The 24,488-nt window shown below is 36.8% G+C and overlaps 1 protein-coding gene across 1 annotated transcript in view; it reads left to right on the top strand.

Annotated features, from left to right (window-relative positions):
- Positions 1–553: 553 nt before the first annotated feature.
- The window catches only part of fstl1b (follistatin-like 1b), a 57,055-nt gene continuing 33,120 nt past the window's right edge, over positions 554–24,488 (top strand). The window contains exons 1-2 of the mRNA XM_073854825.1: positions 554–753; positions 890–949. Coding sequence (XP_073710926.1) covers positions 751–753; positions 890–949 — 63 coding nt within the window. The 5' untranslated portion in view covers positions 554–750. The remainder of the gene's footprint in view (positions 754–889; positions 950–24,488) is intronic.

Below are 24,488 nucleotides of genomic sequence, written 5' to 3' on the forward strand. Positions count from 1 at the left end.
TTAGCTTTTAATGGAAAAATGTGCTGATCTGAACAAAAACGAGTGCTATCATCACGTGCAAGTTTGCAACACTCCATCTTAAGAACAGAAAAGTACTGCTATCCCAGGATCTCATATCCTTATAATCAGATTTTTTTTAGTTTTGCCCATGTTTGCTCATTATTGATTTACACGTCACACTTTACCTTACATCAGTGTATTTATACGGAGACATACATAAATGTTAAAAGCTATTATGTTGCAATGACAGACAGACATTATTGCTCAGTTCTGACAGACATTAATTGCTCAGCGCTCTCTCTCTCTCTCTCTCTCTCTCTCTCTCTCTCTCTCTCTCTCTCTCTCTCTCTCTCTCTCTCTCTCTCTCTCTCTCTCTCTACAACTTTTCAAACTACAGTACCGTAGATACCTAAACTTTAAAGCACGTTTTGCTGCCAAGCTTTTTCAGTAATGCAAATTTAGTTAAATATTTTTTAATGCATGATACGCATAATGCACGATTTGGGTCAACTGTGCAAACCGGACCATCAAAGTAAATTGAGGGGTGTGTGAAATGTGAACGAGAGTGCTCTTTATCTGGATCTACTCCACGTATTTTCAGCGGCCACGTCACGGAGGGGGAAGAAACGGATTCCTGAACGCTGCGCGAATTTCCTGCACATCCTCACATTCAAGCGCGCGGACCGAGACGTAGCGCCTTTCTCGTTATACCTTTCTTCAACACACAAAATCGGCTTTCTTCCTCGCAAAATGGTGAGAAACCAAAACGCTACGGATAATCTTCACATTATCAACAACTTATGTCGTGTTTCCTTTAACGCTTTCGGTGTTTCTAATGTATTTTTGTCTCCCTTCTCCTACTTCCCCTCACCCGCTTCACTCGCTACAGATGTTTCGTTGTTTACCCGCTGTGGTTTTCCTCCTGGCTGTAATGTGCTGTCATGCCGAGGTAAGTTACAGAAAAACGACTTTTATTTAGTTAAATATGCTTTATTTTGTGCTTAATGGAAACGGCATAACACATTTTCCCACAACCAACTTGCACTTAATGAACTGTAGGGACATTGCAGTCCGTTACCATTTATGGGTTAGTGGAAAATGCGTTAAAGAAATTAAAAACGGGACATTAAGCACGTTAATGCACTATCCAGATAAAAAGTCCAGTGTTTAATTCACATACACTACACTGAAAATGAGAAACTATGCTTTATTGTTGTCACCTCATGGATTTTGTCGAAGGCTTAAATTTCGTTGGAAGCAGGTCTTGAAGTATTTTTTGATGTTATGAGCCAGCCCAGCAGGATATAAAAATGCATCTGTCACAAACATTTACATCACACGGTTTGTTTGTGTGGTTAATGAACTCTGTGTGTGGTGAGAGGTTGGTGGTCTTTAGATTGGAAATTCAGGAGAGCTATAAACAGGCAGCTGTTAAAACCAACCAGATAACAAACTGTTAGGAGGTGCTTGTCAAAAGAAAGATGGGTGTACATTGATCTCATTGCTGAGATGCAGCTGCTGATGGGACCATATGTTGGGTTTGTTTGCTTAGAGACAAATGTGTTCATACACAATGTATAGTACACAATTAACAATCTGGCATGTGAGGTGAAAAAGAGGGGATCCAGCAGATGCAACATACAGTTTATTTGTTTATTTATATTAGGGCTGGGCAACATATTGAGTTTTTCCCTAGCGCGATATGGGATGAGACAATGCCATCTATAACGGTACTATGGTTTGATAGGAGTCTCCTTTTTTGCAACAGAAGCTCTGCCAGAAATGTACAATACGGTCATACGTAAGCTTTCCAACCAGCTTACATGTTGAGCTGTTTTAAACAGGGAGAAAACCCTGTCTTTTAATATCATATTCACCACACACTGTTTCAATAAAGTTGATTGTGATGATCTCACTCGAGGCTTTAACTTGCATGTAAACATGTTTTCCACTTTGTAGAAAATACTGTGATATTTATAGTAGTATACTGCAAAAGATGTGAATTTTGGTCAATATTGCCCAGCCATAATTTATATGCACTTTGAAGTGGAGCTTTTGAGACAAGTCAACATGACAACATTTATGTTTTGGTGCAAAATGGTCCTCTGTATCAACAACACATGGACTAGGAATGAACTTCCTGTATAAACATCTGCCATTTCTCAAACATAATTATGTTTTTTTCTTTAAACAAATTTGCTTTAGGTAAATCATGCATCACATATTGAAGATAGTGTTTGAAAGCATTATTTTTAATGTAGTGTGCATTTGAATTTAGAAAATGCTATGATAAGAAAACACTGAGGCTAATGTAAATGCAACTCATACTGGGCGTCACAGGGTTTTATGCAGTTTGGCTGTTCGTTTACAAGACAATTGGTAAATTGAGGTAGGTGGCCGATATGGGAAAATATCACATCATGGTTGGTTAAGGCAAAATCGCGATTTTCACGCTTTTTTTTTAAAGCTCTTTTTCATGTTGTTTTTTAAAGACTATTTTACCATTATGTAGCCTTAAAGGGACAATAAGTAGGATTTACCCCCATCTAGTGGTGAAATTGGATTTTGCATTCAAACGAATAGTGCTCTCTAACGCGTCGCTTTTCTAAATGCGTGTTGCAGTTACAGTAGCCGTTATGTACTCACTGATCTCCTTGTCTGTTTCAGCTAGTTCACGTGTTCTGAATGAAAACAAGTTGTGGAAGCGTGTTGCTATGCTATTGCTTTTTGTCCCTCTCTGCTATTATAGTTTATCAGTATTTAAAAATGCAGCATTTTCGTCACCATAATGTTTGATTCCTATTCTTTGTTTTCTTGATGTTTGTTCTAAACTTTGTTTGCAATGGTGGATCGGCTACTTTTCTTCACTTATCCTAAATTTTTTAATGTACTGTAAATGTTGCAAATCAGTGATGCCCTGACCTGGTAGAATAATAAATTGAATAAGAAATCATTTGTATTGCGTATGTGTCGGAACAAGGCCATCCTCGCGTAGCCGTGGTCAGTATACTTTAAAGCTCCACAGACGCTGTGCGCGAGCCGAACGCAGAATGTAGCGCGCTCCTTGTCGCGTACTTGATGTAGACATGAATCACGATACAACAATGTTTCCGAAAAAGTGGATTGTGGAGAAATTTTTATAGTTCACGATCAAATATCGCCATATCGCACACCCTTAAATTGAGGTCCTGAAAATGAAAACTTTTGAAGATGGATTTTAAAGTGCAACGTTTTTAGAACGATACCTTTTTTCTCTGTTTAAACTACGTAAATGCAAATCTGTGATAACGATGATGTCATGTGGATGTGTTAATTCAGTCTAGTAGCATATGCGAGTTTACTCAAAACATCAGTGGTGGCCTTCAGGACTGCGTGTGTAAGAGTTTATTAACACTTCTCCATCAAAGTTTACAAAATCTTGCTGCTTTATAGTACTAATAAATAGGGATGCTCCGATCGATCAACCGATAATGCTTGCTATGTTTCTCAATGAATTACGGTGAAATGCCACTACATCCAAAAGCCAGGGGGCGCTCTCGTGCAGAAACTCAAAATGCGCTGTAGACGAAGAACAATACACACGCAGCTGTGATGACACGCAGCTCCATGAAATGGCTGAAGGATATATTTATATTTCTGTTCTTCAAACCTTTTCAGGTGTTTTCATGATAATAAAGAATATGTTTAATAATTATGTTTAACGAGTGTTGTTTTTTCAAATGCATTTTATAAACGACTCAAACTAACAGTGATTTTAGATTGATAAGGACTTACTGATCAAAAGCCGTAGTATGTGAAATAGCTGTAATAAGATCGGCTGTCCGATTCAGAATAGTGATCTGCAACGTATTATTAGTGGAGATCGCCATTGATCGGAGCATCCCTACTAATAAACCTACCTCATTGTCCATCTAAACAAAACAGCTTGATGCTTTTGCCGTCTTAATTTATAATATTTATTGTTCTTTGAAAGAATGTGTATGTGTGCAGGAGTGTCGTGTTTCTTTACAAAGTACATCGCCATCTACTGGCCTGGCATGTGTAAAGGTCGAAGTATAGTGCATTTTTTCAGTTTGCGAGGGTTCGCGTACTGTGTGTGTGACGCAATTTTTGTCACCAGAAGTGTGAATGATTACTGTATTCACACTGCCAGATCTTTGAAACGTACGTTGTTTGCGTAGGTCGCGTTTGCACCTACTGGAGAATGTAGAATTTAGCCTAGGAGATGCATTGCATTTTGTCACAATGCGCATGGATTTGCATACACATCTGTATCAAATGAACTATACTTTGCAAGGCTGTGCGTTCAACTGTGCACATTTGTTCGCAAACACATAAAAACAGAATATAATCCGGGCTTAATAAAGCTTTTTTAGTCATCTTCCACATAAACGTAGTTGTAATCCTGCGTAATTTCCACTTTTCATGTACTTCATGGCTGTGGTTTGTCTCTTTGTTGTTTCTGACCCAGTGGGGGCTTTGGAGCTGACAGAACCTTCGTCCCTAAAGAGCTTGATGTGTACAGTACTGTATACCACTAACACAGGCATCTTCTAAAGGGGTGTCGCCTCCAATTAAAACCCACTGATTTTTCCACTATTATAAATACAGTTTGTGCTGAGCAAATTTAGTGGCTGATTAGTAGCAAAGCACAGGGACTGGTTCACATAAGTGTATGCATTTATGTGTGTGTGTGTGTGTGTGTGTGTGTGTGTGTGTGTGTGTGTGTGTGTGTGTGCTTATAGTATGTAGTGGGTGTCAGAGGTCAAGAACGCATGAATGCATGTAATATTATATAATATGTATACTTTTGCTAGTCAGCAAGAAACTTTTAGCTGTTCAGGAATTATAGAAAACTGGCACGGATCATGTTTGTGTGTGCAAAAAAGAAACTAAAAAACAGCTGACTAAATTCGATTTTTTTTCTCTTTCACTGCTGGTTTTGTTCTCGGTCTGAGATATCTGACGGATGAATAAATTCACCCGTATACACTAAAGGAGAATAAAAGATAAAAGCAGCCCAGTGTGAGACATTAATAAACACACACGCAAACATATTCTCACAGAACTGCGAAGAGGAATGAATTTAAAATACTGGGTATTTTCTAACACAGCTACAGTAAACAGTAAGTAGTATAGCAGAGACCAAGTAATGCAGTTACCTAAATCCCATTATGCCAGATCCCCACTGATCAAAGAATGAGCTCACAGAGTTTTAAGTTGCTCCTACCTGCATTTCTGTGCCGGTTTATTCAGTGTGCCGTAAGCCCTGATAAAAATAGATGTTACCTAGAGAAAAAGAAAATGAGGGAGGTGGTGGAGAAAAATAGATGTAGTGGAAAAGAACATTGTGAGGGTCATTGTGGTCCAGCTGCTCTGCTGTAGCTAAATGGTCTTTCCTGAAAGAGAACTAGTTTGTAATGGTGGGTCTGCTGTGCTTGTAACTAAAGGTGTTTTTGGGCAAATGATATATGTGCAGATTATGCTGAAAATTACAGCAATGCTTTTGTCTCTTAAGGAGTTATAATGAATGGAATGTATGTATATTTCTATGGTTATCATCTTGTTCCTAACACATGCTAGTTGTTGGGACTGAAACTCATGGCAGCTGCTTGTCAGCTATTTAGTCAATGACCTCACAGGGAGGGTTTTGTATGAAGGTGCCTCTAAAGTAAACTAATTTCAGACAGGCACCATAACGTCATGTCTAGTGATCGGGAACAAAATCAGGTGAGCTCAAGAGAACAAGGAGATTTAGAAAACCTGGCGAACGTGACTGGATAGCATTTCCATTCATCTCAATGGCATAAGATTACATAAGATCTGGGAACTGAAGGCTTTTTATATTTATATTTACTTATATTTGTACTTCTGATCTAGTTAAGGCGATAGGGTTTTCCAGCTTAGGCGGGCCGCCTGAACTGCAAAGTGCTGCGGGAAACCTTGCGTCTATGCGTAGGCTACACCGTACACTCGAACCAGAAGTATAAATTAGGCTTTAGTTTTTGTATTTTGAGGTGAGCTGTGAACACCATGACTTAAAATTGTGGAGGTATTCGGAGGACATGCTTTGATGATTTCATACATCTGTATGCTGTGTGTGTAATGACTGCTTTTGGTGTTTTAGACAACCAAGTATTTAAGTTTTACGGAAATGCTTTTAGTAATCACAGGCCATAATGAAACAAGAACTGAATGTCTGGAGAAAGGAATGTGAGCCTTGGGGTGTGAGCCTGATGTTAACAAACAGCTGGTCAGTGCGTTGTTAAGGGGGTATAAACACTGCTCACTATGTTTAACATGACCTAAACACACACATGGGACTAAAATGGGAGAGCCATGATTTCATAGTTTATTTTTCAGTTTCTCCAAGGCTCAAAATTGTTCAAGTTTATGATGACTAATCTCAAAGGGACTTGAAAGCATAAGGTATCTTTGAACTTTATTCGTGTAAATGTTTAGAATGGAAATGGTAAACACCTGAAAAAAGCTAAAAAGTTTAAGAAAAATATGCTTTGCATCGTAAGATCCAAAATCTTTAAATAATAAAATTAAATAATATATATTTTGAACAATTTTGAACAATTTTGAAAATATACAAAAAATGGCCAAAAAAATATTTTGAAAAATGTTTAAAAAGGTTTTTTTCACCAAGATATTTTTTGGCCATTTTTGTATATTTCGAAATATTTTTTTTTTTTTAAAGCATTTATATTCACGTAGCATTGGATGAAAACGTTTATGTTACATAACATTGAACATTGAAAATGGTAAAATTCAATATATTTTCCCAAAAGTATAGTTTTATATAATCATAAAATTGTACATTTTATACATTCTTTATAAACGTTCATATTTTTGCCAATATGTGGGAGAATATAAAGAGTTTTGTTGCAAAATCTTGTTTTTTGGTTGTGCATTCCAAGTAATATCAATGCAACTGCAGTTGGTTTGTTTTGATTTAAACCTTTATAAGTTAAAAAATACAGCTAAATAGCACCATAAAACAAAATAATAACATGATAACATAATAATGTGTCATGTTTTGACAAAAATGTTAAAAATGGATTTATCTCGTTTTGCAACGAAACTCTTCATATATTCGTCCTCTTGGTAACTAGTATTAGATTTCAACAAGTAGCTAAATTTAAGAATTTCTAGAGACCATACCTGTTAGAAGATGAAGAGAGAAAATATCAAAGGAAGGGTTAATTATTTATTTATTTATTGTTCATTTCAATTCAGCATGTTCCTGTCAAATGTTCATGGAAAATGATTGTTTTAGGGTCATGATAATTGAAGCAAGAAAGTGAGCAAGAACATGAAACTTGAAAAAAACATCAAAGTGCTGCTTGCAGAAACAAAAGTCTTTTATTTGAAGAAAGGGTTGATGTAAACCTTCTGTGGTTACAATGTCAGATTAATTGTGAGCTCCTGCATGTCAATATAAAACGTTCTTTTTTCCACTCTTTTCTATTTTAGTTTTCCTCGGATTTCTGTCACTCTGTCTCGTACTTTTTCTTTAATTTCCTAGCTTTCATTCTTATCGAGATTTCACTTTCCTTTCATTTCTTTCATCACTGTTCTGTAGTTTGCAATGTTTACCATCTGTCTTCTTTATCCCATGTTTCTCTATGAAAGCAAAGCATCTTGTCATTGGTTTAGTGCTGGTGTTTTATGACATTGCTTTGTATAGCCATCACTGCTGGCAGTACTTAAAAGAGCCTTGTAATAAGAGGGAGGAACAGACAGAAGGATGAGGTGATTACATGAGGCATTAAGAAATTTAGCTCCGCTCATTCTGATACTGGTACATGAGGGACAAGGATATAAGCCAACAATTACGTTTTACAGTTTCTTGTTTTCTGTTGTGTTTGTACACACTTTATCAGAGATGCTTTTTTACGATGCTTTTATTGTTGCCTCACGACTTGTTGCAACGTGACATAAACGAAAATATCAATGGGCTATGAGCTACAGCACTTGGCTTAGAGAAAGCTGTAACAGAGCCACATATTTTGAAATAGAGAATTTGGTTGGTTACAAGAAAGAATTGTTAGATACAGACAGTATTTGGTGGATTTAGGCATGGGCAACATGGGCAGCCTCCAAGGGCAGTATTTTGTGGGTGGAGGCACAAGGCACCCACAAAAAGAGAAAAGTGTGACCAGGTTTTATCCGCTCATTTGAACAACACGTCACTCATTTGTAAGATTGTCCATAAAATCTTTTTGTGGGCTTTTTACTTTTATTTTTCATTAATCACAATATTTTTCCTTCTCGTTCTTTTTTTACTTTTGCTTCATGGCTTTCAGAATGAAAAAAAGTTTCTTTATGTTTGAGAAACTAATAAGAACTAGCAGAAGATGCAGACATGATCAGTAAGAAAACAAAAGACTACACAGAGCATCTCTGTTATACACCATCCATCTCCTTACAGGGAGATGCTTCTCCATATTGTAATGCCCTGAGCAAAGTACAAGGCCATTGTGAAGAATGTAAGACTGCAAACAAGCACACTTCCTTCTCAAACACATGTCAACTATTAACCCAACTCTAGTGGTCCATGACCCTTTAGAGAGCACCGCAGTCTGAAAGCCAGCAGACCACTGGAACAGATGGTGGGCAAGACATGAAGTAGATTGAGAAAAGTACCTTTGTGAAAGCGAAAAGTTGGCGGGATCGACAAAAATAAGATGACTGGCTGGCTGCTAAAGCAGCAGCCTGAGACAAAACACTGGATATTTAAGAGGAGAAACATGTATTGATCTACTAAGGTTGAAAGTTAGATAGAAAAAGAAACTGTGTTATTGCAGGAGTGGTAAAAAACTAAAGCGCCTGTCCCATGCTACTGCAGTAAGCTGGCGGCCATCAACCATTCTATTGCCAAGAGCCAATTTAAGAACTGCTGAATGGACATTAAAATGCCCTTATTCTGGTGATAGAAGCATTTTTTCATTCATTCAGACAACTATTTTTGAGGAATCATTTTTAGTACACTGCCTGCAGGGAAGCAGTTTCTTGATATTTCTCGACCATTAAGGTTTTTTAAACAAATTAAATTCTGCAATTAAGTCAACTTACACAACTTAATGTTGGTTATTTTCAGCCTAGTATTGGGTCAAAAAGGGACAAACCCAACCTGTTGCATTGTTATTTACCATATGTTGGGTTGTTTCAAGCTGAAATGCTGGGTTATTTTAACCTATTTGGGTAAATTGAAACATACATTTCTGGGTTAATTTAACCCAACAACTGAGTTTGTCCCTTTAAGAATGAACCCCAGCATTTTTTTTAGTATAACCTAGAGTGATCATACGTGCCATTGTTCCCGGACGCGTCCTGGCCAGGATTTCGGGTTCGTCTTCTGGAAGTCGTATTTGTCGACCGCATACGTCATAGAGAATTATTATTATTAGTAGTACAGAAAAGCAACCGTTACATTTTAAGGTAAGAATGAAACTACGATTGTATGTCTCGTATGTTTCGATATGCTGTTCTTTGCTCGGGTTTTAACGCAAAGAAAAAGTTTAAATTGCTTAAAACAGACGCGATAGCTAATTCGAACGAGTGATGTTCCATGGCGGCATCCATCTTTGTAATGTACAAAATCTGCTTCACCGTCGCTGCACTGGCGTTATCGTGTAAAGCCACCCCAACGTGGTTTGGTGCTGCAATTACGGCAGATTAGAAATGGGCTTAAATGGGCTCTTTGCCAGACTTACTTGCAGAGCAAATCTTAATTTGCCAGAAGTTGTCTGGGTTTTCCCAGGCTATTAATCGGGTTCAAGGTTTACACTCTAAAAAATCTTGGGTTATTTTCAACCCATGGTCAAGTAAAAAAGGGACAAACAAAACTGCTGTGTTATAGATTAACTTATGCTTGTTGCTGGGTTGAGTCAGTATTAGACAGAACGCACTGCTGGGTTAAAATGACCCAACTGCTGAGTTGTTGTTACTCAACCATGAGTTGAAACAACCCAGCAGTTGAATCATTTTAAGCAGTGTGTTTTGTCCAGTAGTGACCCAACCCTTGGTTAAACCAACCCAGCACTTTGTTTGGTGTTTCATTTGCTCAACTGGTCAAGCATTGGGTTAGCAGCACAAAGGTCATGGGAGGGGGGAAGTGTCAAGCTTGTCAAGTATGCAATGCATACTCAGAATGTGACCTCTGCATTTAACCCATCCCGGAGTAGTGAACACACGCACTTCAAGTCATGAACACACACACACACACGGAGCAATGGGCAGCTATCCTAGCGACCGGGGAGCAATTAGGGTAAGGTGCCTTGCTCAAGGGCACCACAGTCGCAACCCGCCGGCCGCGAGACTCTAAACGCCAACTCAAGCGTTACAAGCTCGACTCTCTAACAACTAGGCTACAACTCCCCCGGGGTGCTTTTTGTGTCTTTATTTTTAAAATGTAGTGGAGAGTAGACAGTAAAGCAGTAAAGTGTTAGGTGGAAATATGGGAGCGGGATCAGCAAAAAACCTCAGAGATGGAAATCGAACTTAGATCGCTGTAGGCACATTGGTGCTATATGTCGGTGCACTAACCACGGGGCATATCAGTGGCAACCGAACAAGGTTTTTGTTATGGTGAGGGTGGACATAGTTGTGGGGTAAAAAGTAAAGTTTAGAATGGGACAGATGTGAGAAATTAACAGGAATTTATCTTATTTAGTTTCTTTGTTTTCTCAATAAGAAGCATGTGTATTGAGTTAAAGAGGCATCTTTGGTGGAATTTACTCAGTTTATTGTTTGTCGAAGCTGTTGAAAGTGCAGACTTATAATCCAGCAAGACCATCAATGAAAGAGAAAAGAAAAGACAGATAATTCAATACATAGAAAAGCTTATGACATCATACCACTGCACATTTTCAAGAGAAGACTCATGCACATTAATGCTGACATCATCTTTTAAACATTATCATTAAATACACAATCCAAAATGTTCAAGCTACACCGCCAGAGTTCCAGTAAATCTGTGTGTAACAAACACAAAGCTTTTCTGAAGAGATTTAAACGAAAAGAGTATTTAATCTACTGAATTTCTTTTGAATTATTTGGCAAGTACAACACCAGTTTGAATTAAACATGTAACTCTTCACAGTAACACGCCTTCTTGTATTTCTGTGTTTTTTTTCTTCTGCCTAATATAAATAATCTTATAAAGACCAATTATTTTTTTAGCAATGAAACAGTCACAGTCTAACAAGGCCATAGATTAAAAACCAATATGCATTGCCTCATTAATATCAGCCACACATTGTAATTCACAATGATATTTCCTTTAGTCATTATACAGTATTTTTCATGTATGCATGAATTATTCTGCTCATTCTAGCTTACCAAGATATAAGATATAGAGGAAAGTGGGGTAAGATTTGCCGTGGGTACTCATACACTGCTTTTGAATTAGAGGAGCACACGACAAAAGTAGAAAGCATTGTGCTTGTGCTTTCTACATGGCAAATTAAATATGTTGTTTCTAAAATCGATAATAATCAGTGAATTGCCAGTCTTGTAAACCAAGTTTTAAATAAAGATAAGTCTGAATTGTCAGGCCATTGTTATGGGGAATCAAGTTTGCACTTCACCTGCATTTCCATTTCCTTTCCTCTTCTACCCTCAAAGACTGTCCTAAAAAAATACAAGAGAAGAAAATGTTTTTTCCACAAATAACTTTACATTAAATACCCTTTTTAAAACCCTAAGTAAGTATTAAATTAAATAAGTAAAGTTTATTTCATTTGAGCCATTATTGTGTGTCTATGTCTGTTTGTTCTTACTTAAAGGTGCCAAAGAATGCATTAATACAATATGTTGTTCTCTGATACCTACATAAAAGGTATGTGGCTTTATTAAGTGCAAAAATGATCTAGAGATGTTTTAACATGTTATTTACAACTCTAGGATTTGCCTTTAGAATGAAATGGTCTAGTGTTACTTTATTTGAAAGGGTCATGAATAATAATGTTTAACTCTGCTCTGATTGGCTGTTTCTCAGAGCAGCTCCTTCAGTAGCTCTGTGTGTGTGTGAACAGACTTTGGGCCCTATTTTAACGATCTAAGCGGATGGTTTGTGCGCCGAGCGCAAGGTCGAAAAGGGTTGTTCAGATTCTCAATGAGTAATGGGTGTGTTTTGGGTGTAACGTGCAATGAACCAGTGAGAGTCTTATCTCCCATCCCCTTTAAAAACCAGTTGCGCTGGCGTTATGTCTAATCCCTATTTAGATGACGGACTTTGTAAACTGAAAAACTAAGTGGAGGAAGAAGACCCCCAGTTTAAGATTAATGTTAAAAAAATGTGTTGTTTTCATTTTTATTGAAATTTGTATTTTTTGGATTAAAACCTTTAAAAGCCTTTTTCTTTCAGTCATAGAAGTACAAATAGCAGGCTTTTAATTGCTGTAAATGTATTGATATTCTACATAATCATTGTAATCTCATAAAATTATTTGCAAATATGCAAGAAAAGGTTTAAAGGTTTACTCTAAAAATACCAACAAGAGATAAAGAATTTACAAACGTGCGGAAAGCCAAAGCGTTTCAACACTCGGACAGCGCCATGGGATTTTTAAAAAGGTTCTTATCATATCCACGGGTACAGAGTCATCATATTCAATAAATCCGTAAGGCAGCATTTAAAAACATTTAAAAATAGATGCATTTGTTTAAAGCAAAGCATTTAATTACTTACCAGGCTACAGGTGAAGCAGCTCTTTATGCCTTCTAACGTCTCATAATCGGTCCTCATTTATGTCCAAAAGACTCAATAATAATCTTTTACATTTCAATCCTTTAATCCTTCATATTTAAAAGCGTTTTTGTGCTGCTGCGCATTCATGTGTGTGATAAGCAAACCCGCGTTGTCCCGTTTATAGGTGCATATTACTAACGCACTCTTTAAATAACAAAAAACATATTTAGTTGCCTTAAAAAAGCAAGGCGCCAACAATGCCCTTGAACACACCTCGTTTTCAGACCATAACACCCATGGGCGCAAAATTGGTCGCAAATGTATTTGCTATTTAAACAACGTGGGGCTAAACGTGAAAATAATAATTGCCCCGGGTTGAAATTAGCAAAAGACACTTGCGTCGCGCATTGCACTGCATTGCAGATTGAGTCTGTATCAGACGAAGATACAGATTTTGATGAATAATCAATTATTGGGAGATTGCAAATGGGCGTTTCTGAGTAGTAAGTTTGTGTTTTTTTAGTTTGGACCTGCAAAATGTAACTTTAATGTCATAGTAGCCTAAATGCTAGCATATAGCATTAACTAGCAGATAGCGCTTACTCAGCAGCCACAACTTTTTTTAGCATTGTAACAACATTGTTTGTAATTTAATTTGTAATTTAATGTTAGGGGCGTACATCTTGACTGTAACGTCACAGTCGGTGTTATGTTGGATATTGGCCTGTTTTCCAGCTGTATTTTGTATGCAGAGATTTACATAAGAAGTCATCATTTCCATATACAGAACTCTTCTTATTCATCCATGCCTAGGTAATTCCAGTTTTCCATTCTACAGCACCTTTAAAATAATAGCACCCAGAAATGCTATTAGACATACTATTTTTGGTGTTGTTTTTATTATTTTTCTTCCATACTTTACATTTAAAGTCCTCCAATCTTTACTGCAATCACGATGCAATGGCTACCCTGTTTTTCATCTGCTTTTTATCTCTATTTCTTTTTCATCTTATCTATTTCTTATCATTGCTGGATTGCTATGGTAGCAGTGACACCGTCTGACATGCCTAGCATAATGTAATCAGCGTAAAGTGATGCTAGAAAAGACATGAGAGTAGTTTGCATTTTCTCATGCTCTCTTGATTTTGCTCATTTTCAGCCGGCCGTCTTCCTCCGTGTCTCTCTCTCCGTGTTGCGTGTTTAGGGAATGTGTGTGACCACCATCAAGTCTGTGTGTGTATACTCTAAGTTTCAGTGTGTTTTGTGTGGGGGCAGGTTAGAAAGTGAATGTTGGCTTTGTCTAGAAAGGGTACTGCGTTTTTCACTTGCATTCTTATGAGGAAATCTCAGCTCGAATTCCCAGACTACCATGTGCAACCATTTATCCTTCATACAGTATTGAGCAAAGGTGAATGAGGTTATGTGCACACGCAAACACGATTCTTTTTTACATTACATTATTTTAAAATGTAATATCATGAAACACTAGTGATGGCATTAGTCATCATGATGGCACATCTCCCATAGCAGTCCAGGTGGTTGCTAACATTATTCCAGACAAACCACTGAAGAAATGATTTTTCACAAAATGCCTGTGACAGCACACAGCCCCAGATATTTTGTCTGCCTCAGTGTGCATGCTGTATATGATTCAAGAGCTTATGTATGAATCTCTCAGGTTATTTTCCTTGTGCTTTATGCAAATATATGCCGCATGGCTTCCTGGGGATAGAGTTAATGATGTTTGTAAAATAAAGCTTCAGCTAGAAATTTCACCATGCACAGTACCATTTAAAGGGACACTCTACTTTTTTGAAAATATGCTCATTTTCCAGCTCCCCTAGAGGTAAACATTTGATTTTTACCTTTTTGGAGTCCATTCGGCTGATCTCCGGGTCTGTTGGTACCACTTTTAGCATAGCTTAGCATAATCCATTGAATCTGATTAGACCATTAGCATCACGCTCAAAAATAACCAAAGTTTTTCGATATTTTTTCTATTTAAAACTTGACTCTTCTGTAGTTACATCATGTACTAATACAGACAGAAAATTAAAAGTTGCGATTTTCTAGGCAGATATGGCTAGGAACTATACTTTCATTCTGGTGTAATAATCAAGGACTTTGCCATAACATGGCTGCAGGAGGCACAATAATATTACGCAGTGCCTGAAAATAGTCCCTACTGAAAGTTACCAAGGGGACTGTTTTCAGGAACTGCGTAATATCATTGCGCCTTCTGTTTAACTATAGGGGAGCATATTTAAAAAAAAGTGGAGTATCCCTTTAAGGGAAAAGAAAACATAAAACATGGAATGATGTTGTGGTCCTTCATGACTGTGTTTCAAGGTCAGTGCCTTTTTTTAAAACAGAAATGTGGTGTTTTATTTATTTATTTATCCTTTATTTTACCATTAAGATGCACAAATCACCAAGATGGAGATTGGTGGCCAAGATGGCTTGCATACAAATTCTGCCATGAATTTTAACCTAAATTATTAAAATATTTTTGGATCTCAAGGGCCCTTATTCATTACTGACCCATAAACAGTGTCCGAAAACATCTGGGTTATTTTCAACCCAGTGTTGGGTCAGAAAGGAACAAACCTAGTCGTTGGGTTAAACTACCATACTTTCCGGACTATAAGCTGCACCGCAGTATAAGCAGCATTATTCAAAAATGTGTCATTAAGACAAATAACATATATAAGTCACAGTGGACTATACGTTATATACGTTATTTCGAAAATTATTTCACAAAATCCAGGCAGAAGAACAGACATTTAATCTGGAAAGGCAAGTTATTCAACAAAAAAATAGCAGACAGAACAGAAGGCTGAATAGATGTCTGTATGTTAAGTAATATTATCAGTTATTTAAATGATAAACCATAGCAAACAGAACTTACCTGGAAGGCTAAATTAACCGAACAAGCCAACTAGTGTAAAGTTCGCACACTTGTCATTCCACATTACTGAATCCATTGAATTATATAAATACAGAAGCAGCATATGGCGGACTCTCACGGCTGTAGACGGTAATGTTGTCTCTTGCCTCAAAAATGTCAAAATTAATTCATACTGACTTACAAGGTGCACCTGACTATAAGACACAGCACCAGCCAAGTTATGAAAAAAAAACGTGGCTTATAGACCGAAAAATACGGTAACTCAGAAAATATTTAGATTTGGACTTGGGTTAAATCTACACCCAGCATTTTGGTTTGAAACCCAGCATATAGGTTAAATAACAACCCAATGGGTTAGGTACGTCAGTTTTTCACCCAACATTGTGTTTAAAATATTTTTTTTTAGTCTATACTTCTATAATCATTACGATTGTCTGTACGTGCTTCTGTTCGTACATTTACACATATATTTACACATTTGCACCCGGTGGCATTCAGAATAGCTGAAGTCAGCGTGTTGCCGTTTCTCAGCAGGGTGACATTTATGCTGGAGTTATGGATATGCAGATGCCCCGGGAGAGAGATCAATAGAGGTTTTCTCTGACAAGTGACATTCCTCCCGGCAAAGTTGACTCAGAAATAGGGTACAAAAACAAATAAGCTCCTTTGGGAATCCCTACATCACCAGGGGTTTAGGCTGCATCCATTTGTGACAATCAAACCCAAAGCATGGCCGACTTTATTAAGGAGAAACAGCTCTCTTAGTGTTGACATGAACAATAAACACAAAAAACAATGAGCCATTTAACTAAAGAAGAAGGAACGGGGAGTTGTACACAGTGGACTAATAAGTTTCTCTTAGTGCGTAGTTTTGTGTTCACAGATCACAAATGCAGAAAATGTTTTGTTTGTAAGCTATGTTTTCTCATTTAATAAGTCCATACAACAACATTTCATACTCAGACTCCAAAAATGACCCTATCCCTCACACAGTACTCATCATATACTTCAGACAACCATAAATATACTGTATAGATCAAGCTCAGAAAAGTTTATTTTTCCTGGTCAACATCACAAAATGACCCTTGTTGCAAGCCTGTGAGTCAGTCGGTCCTGCTGTTTGTGCTCAATTCTCTCTTCTGTTACTGTTTTGCTAAAAGGAAATAGAAAATCTGATTACATTTTACATTGTTTAAAAAAAACAAGCTACTTTTAAAACAAGAACAGACTTTCTAGATATATCGTTTACTGAAACATGTGGCTTTTTTGACAAAGGTTTTTTGTTCTTCTCAGTTTGAAAGCCATTAAAGGGACACTCCACTTATTTAAAAATATGTGACCCGTCACGGAAACCAGGGACACAAGTCGGCAGCACAAGTTCCGAGAAAATGAGAAACAAAGTTTTTTTTTTCAAAATTTGTGATTTTCGTTTTATTGGAGAATCTGTTAGTTGAGATCACGAAGAAGCCTCTCCATGTTTGAGATAGCAGTTTTTGTATATTTAAAAGCGTACATTTTGCGGTTAAAATAGGCTTGTTTTTCTAGAGATTCTAGCGTGCAGCGGGGGGCGTCATTGTCTGTGTATATTTACATACTGTATAAGCTTGTGTTTTCGCATCCGCCCCCAAAGGGAACAGCGTGACTACTAAATAAGGATAGTTCGCCCAAAAATGAAAATAATGTAATTAATGACTCACCCTTATGTCGTTCTAAACTCGGAAGACCTCCGTTCATCTTCGTAACACAGTTTAAGATGTTTTAACGTTAGATTTAGTCCGAGAGCTTTCTTCTGTCCCCTTCATTGAAAATCTATGTATGGTTTCCATGTCCAGAAAGGTAATAAAAAGATCATCTAAGTAGTCTATGTGACATCAGTGGGTCAGTTTGAACGTGTTGCAGCATCGAAAATACAGTTTGGTCCAAAAATAGCAGAATTACGACTTTAGTCAGCATTGTCTTCTCTTCCGGCTCGAGCGCGAAGTCACGTGACTGTAGTGAAGGGGCTGCCCTAGTGATGGGACATCTGAAGCGAGGCTCCGGAGCTTGTGTCGAGCAAAAAGGGGCGTTCCAGATGAAGCCCCGATTCGAGGCTTGTATCGTTTCCGTGAAAATCACGTGACGATGACAAACGAGGCCTCGTTTTCTGTTGAATACGTCATTGCTTCATTCTGAGTTTCGCTTACGGTTCGAAACTCGCGCCTCTTGTGGGTTTTGCAGTACGTTTGTGTTGGTTGTAGCGAGTAGTGGCGAGGTTGTAGTGAGTTTCTAGTATAGTTATCATTATATATCGTAGCCTGTATTATATATTATAGTACACTTAGTTCAGTAGATCATTAGAGTAAATTATACATAGCCTAGTTCAGTAGATCATTAGAGTAAATTAGCATATGTCTAGTTCTAATACCTATAATACGTAATTATATTAGATAGCCTATATTAGTAGTAGTGTTATTATTATATATATTATTGCTGTTGTTATTATTATTATAAGACTAGACTGTATTAGGGATAACCTAGAAGGACTGAGGATCCATTGGGATATTGGAACAAACAGAAGGTCCAATATCCCAATTTATATAAGCTGGCGCTGATCTTCTTGTGTTGTCCGGCGTCGTCGGTGCCCTGTGGTGGGGTGTTTTCTAAAAACAGAAACCGCCTCAATCCAAATACTGTTAAAAAACTTTTGTTTCTAAATAAAAACCAGTAAACCATTTTCCGTGTTGCAGTTTGCTGTTCCACACTTCCAGTCCCATAAGCATTGCACTATTGCAGCCCCAGTTCAATAAGCACTGCACTCACGATAATTTGAAGAGTTTCGTTGCAAAACGAGATAACCACCAATTTTTAATTGTTCAGAAATCTTGTTTTTTGGTTGTGCATTCCAATTAATTTCAATGCAACTGCAGTTGGTTTGTTTTGATTTAAACCTTCATAACTTAAAAAATACAGCTAAGTAGCACCATAAAACAAAATAATAACATGATAACGTAATAATAAACATGTTTTGACAAAAATGTTAAAAAATGGATTTATCTCGTTTTGCAACGAAACTCTTCATTTCTTTATTTTGTGCATTCACTAACTCAAGAACTATTGTATAGTTGAACACAAAGTTGTGTATGTGTGAGTTGTGTGCACTCAAAAAAATATTTAGGCCTAATTCATAAGATTTATGTATTTTGATTACATGTAACATTTCCATCCATTTGGATTACATACTTTTAATCTAAAAAAAACAAATAAACTTTATATGATAGATATTTTTTAGATATATGTAAATGAAACCAGTAAAATTTATTTAATAGTTTTACTTAATCCAATGTGTTTTAAATGCATTAAAAAATGGATTATGTATTCTTTATTAATAAACCCAATTCACTTAAAATCCATTACATTTAGGTATCTTACTAATAAACCATTTATACATTAGTATATATTCCTCCCCCATTCACCCTCCTAAAACACAATATGCTATAACAAAAAAAAAAACACAAAAAAAGAATAGCCAGACCACTTGGTTTTACATTTTATCAATTTATTTAATACTTCAAGGCATTACTCATAAGGCAGCAAAAAGCTAACAACTAGCATGACAGCCATGGCTTATACACCTCGTATTGTGTGCAAAAATAAATAAATAAGTGTGTTTCAGACATTTCAGCCACAATCAACCTCATGCCACAAATAAGAGCAAACATTTTAACAGGCTGCAGAAATACAAAAAACCCTGTAAAACTCGAGGTAGACATAAATCAGGGACAACAACATTACTTTAACATTTTCAGAAATCTGTGACATGATGTAATAATAGTTTAGAATGTAAAAAATGGCACATGGCTTAGTGTTTTGAGTGGCTGTGTGCCATTAACAATTTTCATGCATCTTTAATTACATGTTAGATATACATCAATTACATTTTTCAAAAACTTTTCAACTTTCAAAATTGTTAAAGGAATATCCAATTTAATAAAACAAAAATCCCGATAATTTTCTAACCCCATATGTTTATGTTTTACTTTGTTCAGTCAAGAAGAAATGAGGTTTGGGTTGAGCATTCCAGGATTTTTCTCGATTTAGGACTTTATTCGACCTCAAGTTTACAGTTTCAATGCAGATTCAAAAGGGCTCCAAATTATCCCAAATAAGGCACCCAAGATAAGGGTCTTATCCAGCTAAACGATTGTCATTTTCAAAAATAAAAATAAAAAAGGACTTTTAAATCACAACGTTTTGCACTAGCTGTGTGACTAGCATGACATAATTGAAACTACCGCTCCAGTGTTTACAAGTGAGGAGAAAGAGAAGCATTCAGATGGTGTTGTATGTGGATGGAATGATACTAATTAATGTCTTTGGGTCCATTTATTATTTAAAATGTTCCACAAATGTGCGTTTCACTATTCAACGTTATTACATAGTACGCAATGTCGCACTGTGTGTCACATGGATAATGCAAGACAAGAAGTTGTGTTTTAAAAGTTTTCTTGCCAAAAATGATAATCTTCTGCATAGATAAAACCCTTATGCCTCGGTTGGGATCGTTTAGAGCCCTTTAAAGCTGCTTTGAAACTGCAATTTTAAACTGCATTGAAACTAAACTGTTGAGGTCCAATAAGGTCTATTAAATTAAAAAAAATCCTGAAATGTTTTTCTCAAAAAATTTAATTTCTTCTCGACTGAACAAAAAAAGACAAACATCTTGGATGACAGACAGTAAATTATCAGGATTTTTGTTTAATGAAAGTGCAATATTCCTTTAATGTTAAAAAGTTCACTTATAAATGTACAAAATGCACCCACTTTGAGGGGGATGTATCAGCGTGTCTGTCAGGTATTCACTGAAGCATCTTTCAGTGATTGCTTGGTTGTATCAAGTCCAGTTCCATTAGGATTTTTTGAAAGGTCAAAGGTGCACTTGAGGTTCTTCAGGTAGTTCAGTTTAAGTGTTAAAGTCCAAAAAACAATTTCACACCTATGTGTGACACCAAGTAGGTTTTGCCAAACTTCCACTGTCTGTTCAATCCCCAACTCACCAATTTCACAATTCTGGAGAAGAACAACAAAAAAATCAGTCCCAATAGCAGACACACAGTGAAATGTTCAAATATGTGCAGGCAAATTGTTTTACAGACTCTGATATTTAAAATATGTAGACTGATTCAAACGTGTAAAATAATAGAACATTAGTCACAAAACCATCAAGACCTGAAAACAGATAATCACCTTGTTTAAACATCTAGTTATCCATAGGATATTTATATACACACACATACATACACGTACACATACATACATATATATAAATAGATAGATATAAAAATAGAGTAGGTTGACATACACTTACCACATATTCTTTAATGTGTCTCTCCATGCCTTCTGTGAGGTAGGTACAGATGTCTTCAACTAGAACAAGACAAAAAAAACACATTATTTAATGATTTTCTTTAACAATATTTTATGTAGATAATAGTTTTTATAGAGACAGATAAAGATTTTGTGAGACGAAGAGTATGTATTTTTCTGTTTCAGAAATATTGTGTCCCAGCATGTGTGTACACTACCGGTGAAATGTCTCTTATGCTTATCATGCCTGCATTTATTTGGAAAAAAACCTGTTTCCAATATTGACAATAAATCATCATATTAAAATGATTTCTAAATAATCATGTGACACTGGAATGATGTAAATCCAGCTTTGCATCACAGAAATCAATATATTAGTAGCATAACTTACCCTGACTAGCAGGTTGTCCCACCATATAGACGATGAAATTATGCAGTATCTGTAAAAAAAGTTTTAGTTAGACACACAATGCACTCAACAACATAGTATAATTGTAACATCCTTTTGTTAATAAAGTCACAGAGATTATATGATAATTTTATTCTGATTAGCCTACAGTAGCCTATGACTTTATTTATTTCTTAGGTTTCAAACATTTAACCACAAAAAAATAACCAATAAAAGCAACAGTCACTGACATGGTAACTTAACGTACATTCCAACAGACCGTCTGTTGATGTCTGACTGTTTATTGAGGTGTATTTTACTCTGAAACATGCAACGCGTCACACATGTAATAAAACAACAGACAATTATATTTAAGATAATCACATCAAACCTGTTAACTTTACTCACCTACAATTTGGCGATCGTAGACTAGTGAGATGACGATCCAGTCCAATGCAAAATGGCGAAGTCCATGTGCTGTAGCGTTTGTTTTTGATTTTGGCGCCACCTCCTGACTGGAAGGCGTCATTTCCGCTTCTACTAAAGTCAGTTTCCTGACACTTGTATGTAAATCAATCTCATAGAATTTATCCGGTTTGTTTCACGTCTAGCTTTATTTAATTCACATTCATATATTTTAACTGATTAAATCTAATAGATTTTACATTGAACAGATTTATATATATTCTAATAAATCGGATTACATATATTTTAAAAAACGAGTATTTAAATAAAATCTAAATGATCCAAATACTTAAAAGTAAATATTGCCAGAAATCGTTTTTTTGAGTGTGTACATAGGTTAACACAAGCAGAGTAAAATACTTTCTTTAATATACTTTATTCAAAAGCCCACACAATGACAATTTGGTTGCTCAAAATGAATAGATTTGTGTGCGTGTGCGATACATTGCTTTGCACAGCAGGTGTCACTGGAGAGCACAGTGTTTCATGAGGCTTCGGGTAAATGAACCTTTTGGCGAACCAATGGGCTGGAAAGCCTCATTGGTTCAGGAAGCCTCGTTTGGCCATCACTAGGCTGCCCTGTTCCTCAGATATGTTTGCTAAGTTGTTGTTTTTTCAAGCGTAGAGCGTCTCCCCAGACTGTAAAGCTCGGGCGCACAAAACAAAAGAAAAATAAAAGAGGCTGGGGCGGAACAAATAACAGTCAGCTGCATCGTACGTCAGCCGCGTCACTGACTTTATGCGGCGCCGCAGTCGGATGACGTCAAAGTACCGCGAGAGCTCCTCAAGAAATCTATCGGAGTAGTTTAATTTCGAGTCGCTCCCGCGGTACTTTGTCGTCATCTCTTTGTCAGTTCCTGCAGCGCAGCATGAGTCCAAACACACAGAATTTACATAGAGATTGTTGAATTCATTATATAATTGGCTATATGTTTTGTCTATCAATATTTTCCATGAAGTCATTGGCTGATGGAGGAACGAGCGAGCGATTGGTAACATCTCTAAAGGACGTCACGTTTTCGACGGCGCTGTTTGGATGATCTGTTATACTACCTATAAAATAAAAACTTAACTTTGAAGGCGGGTTCACGTGTTTAACGGAGCGTAATCATATACCCTTACATGTTACGATGTAAATAGTCCTCAGATTGTATATTATGTTGTATTACTAGACATTCATGCGAAATCTGATGTAAACAATATAGACTAAGTTACACATCTATATTTCACGGATTATACGCATTTGTGGACAAAATGGTCATTGGATAATCTGAAACAGACTGGATTCGAGTTGTGATCAACACAAAGGTAAAAAGTCAATGTTTATTTTTGCATGTTGTCATTTGGACTTCTGTCATAAAATACTACATGATGCTAGAACATCAGTATCTCAAAACGGCTTTACAGAGGGTATGGCTTAGCTTAATGAGATGTAAATGAGCCCTATTGTCTCCCTCAGTTGGAAAGAAGAGTCTCTTTCGTCTTGATTTTCTCGGTTTGAGTATTTCTGAGTTCCTATATTCAAATGGCCACAACTTCTTCATATGTTATCAGATTTCCATGTGTTACACATCGTTGGAAAGCTTAGAAACTGCACTTTCAGAATCTGTGAATAACTCAAAATGGCCCAGTTCCGACTTGTGTCCCTACTTTCCGTGACTGGTCACATATGCTCATTTTCCAGCTCCGCTAGAGTTAAATATTAGATATTTACCGTTTTGGAATCCATTCAGCCGATCTCCGGGTCTGGCGCTAACACTTTTGGCATAGCTTTATAGCACAATCCATTAAATCTGATTAGACCATTAGCATCACGCTCAAAAATATTCAAAGAGTTTCGATATTTTTTCCTATTTAAAACTTGACTCTTCTGTAGTTACATCGTGTACGAAGACTGACAGAAAATTAAAAGTTGTGATTTTCTAGGCAGATATGTCTAGGAACTATACTCTCAATCTGGTGTAATAATCAAGGACTTTGCTGCCGTAACATGGCTGCAGCAGGCGTAGTGATATTACGTAGCGCCTGAAAACAGTCCCCTGCTATTGAAAGATACTAAGGGGGCTATTTTCGGCTGCTGCGTAATATCATTCAAATCAACGGAAGCAAAGTCCTTGATTATTACCTCTTCCTGAGCTGACTTGAAGTGCTCGTTCTAGCAAGATAATCTTAATAATATCCTGTAGTGTGTGATGCACTATGATTTTCAAATCCTGTAGTGTGATCATGTTTAAGATTTAAGAGAAGAATATCTGACAAGATTCTTCTCCTTATGTGTGTGCTGCAACCATATTTTATAATCTGCCAGACTTTAAAAAATCCTGTAGCGTGAGCCAGGCATTAGCTGGTAACTGGCATACTCCTATGGGCAGAGGTTAGTCACAATCTCTCATATTGACGACATATATCTGGGAAGTATAGGGCTGCAGTCTAATCCGGCTGTTTTCTGTAGTCCTGGAAAACCGAATTCTGTTAAAGAAAATACTGTATATCGCTTGGCATTAAACTTTTTTTGCAGGTATTATTTTTGCTCTAACAGCAACATTACACACGTAACTAAAGTTTAAAGAAAGGAATCGAAAGGAAAGAAAGGAAAACGGTCGCTTTAATAAACAACTTTAAACATAGGCGGAGTTTGGCGTTTGTGCTTGGGGGGCAAACAAGGGTACTGTAATACTTTG

Source organism: Misgurnus anguillicaudatus, chromosome 17 (genome assembly GCF_027580225.2).
Source record: "Misgurnus anguillicaudatus chromosome 17, ASM2758022v2, whole genome shotgun sequence".
Taxonomy (NCBI): Eukaryota; Metazoa; Chordata; class Actinopteri; order Cypriniformes; family Cobitidae; genus Misgurnus; species Misgurnus anguillicaudatus.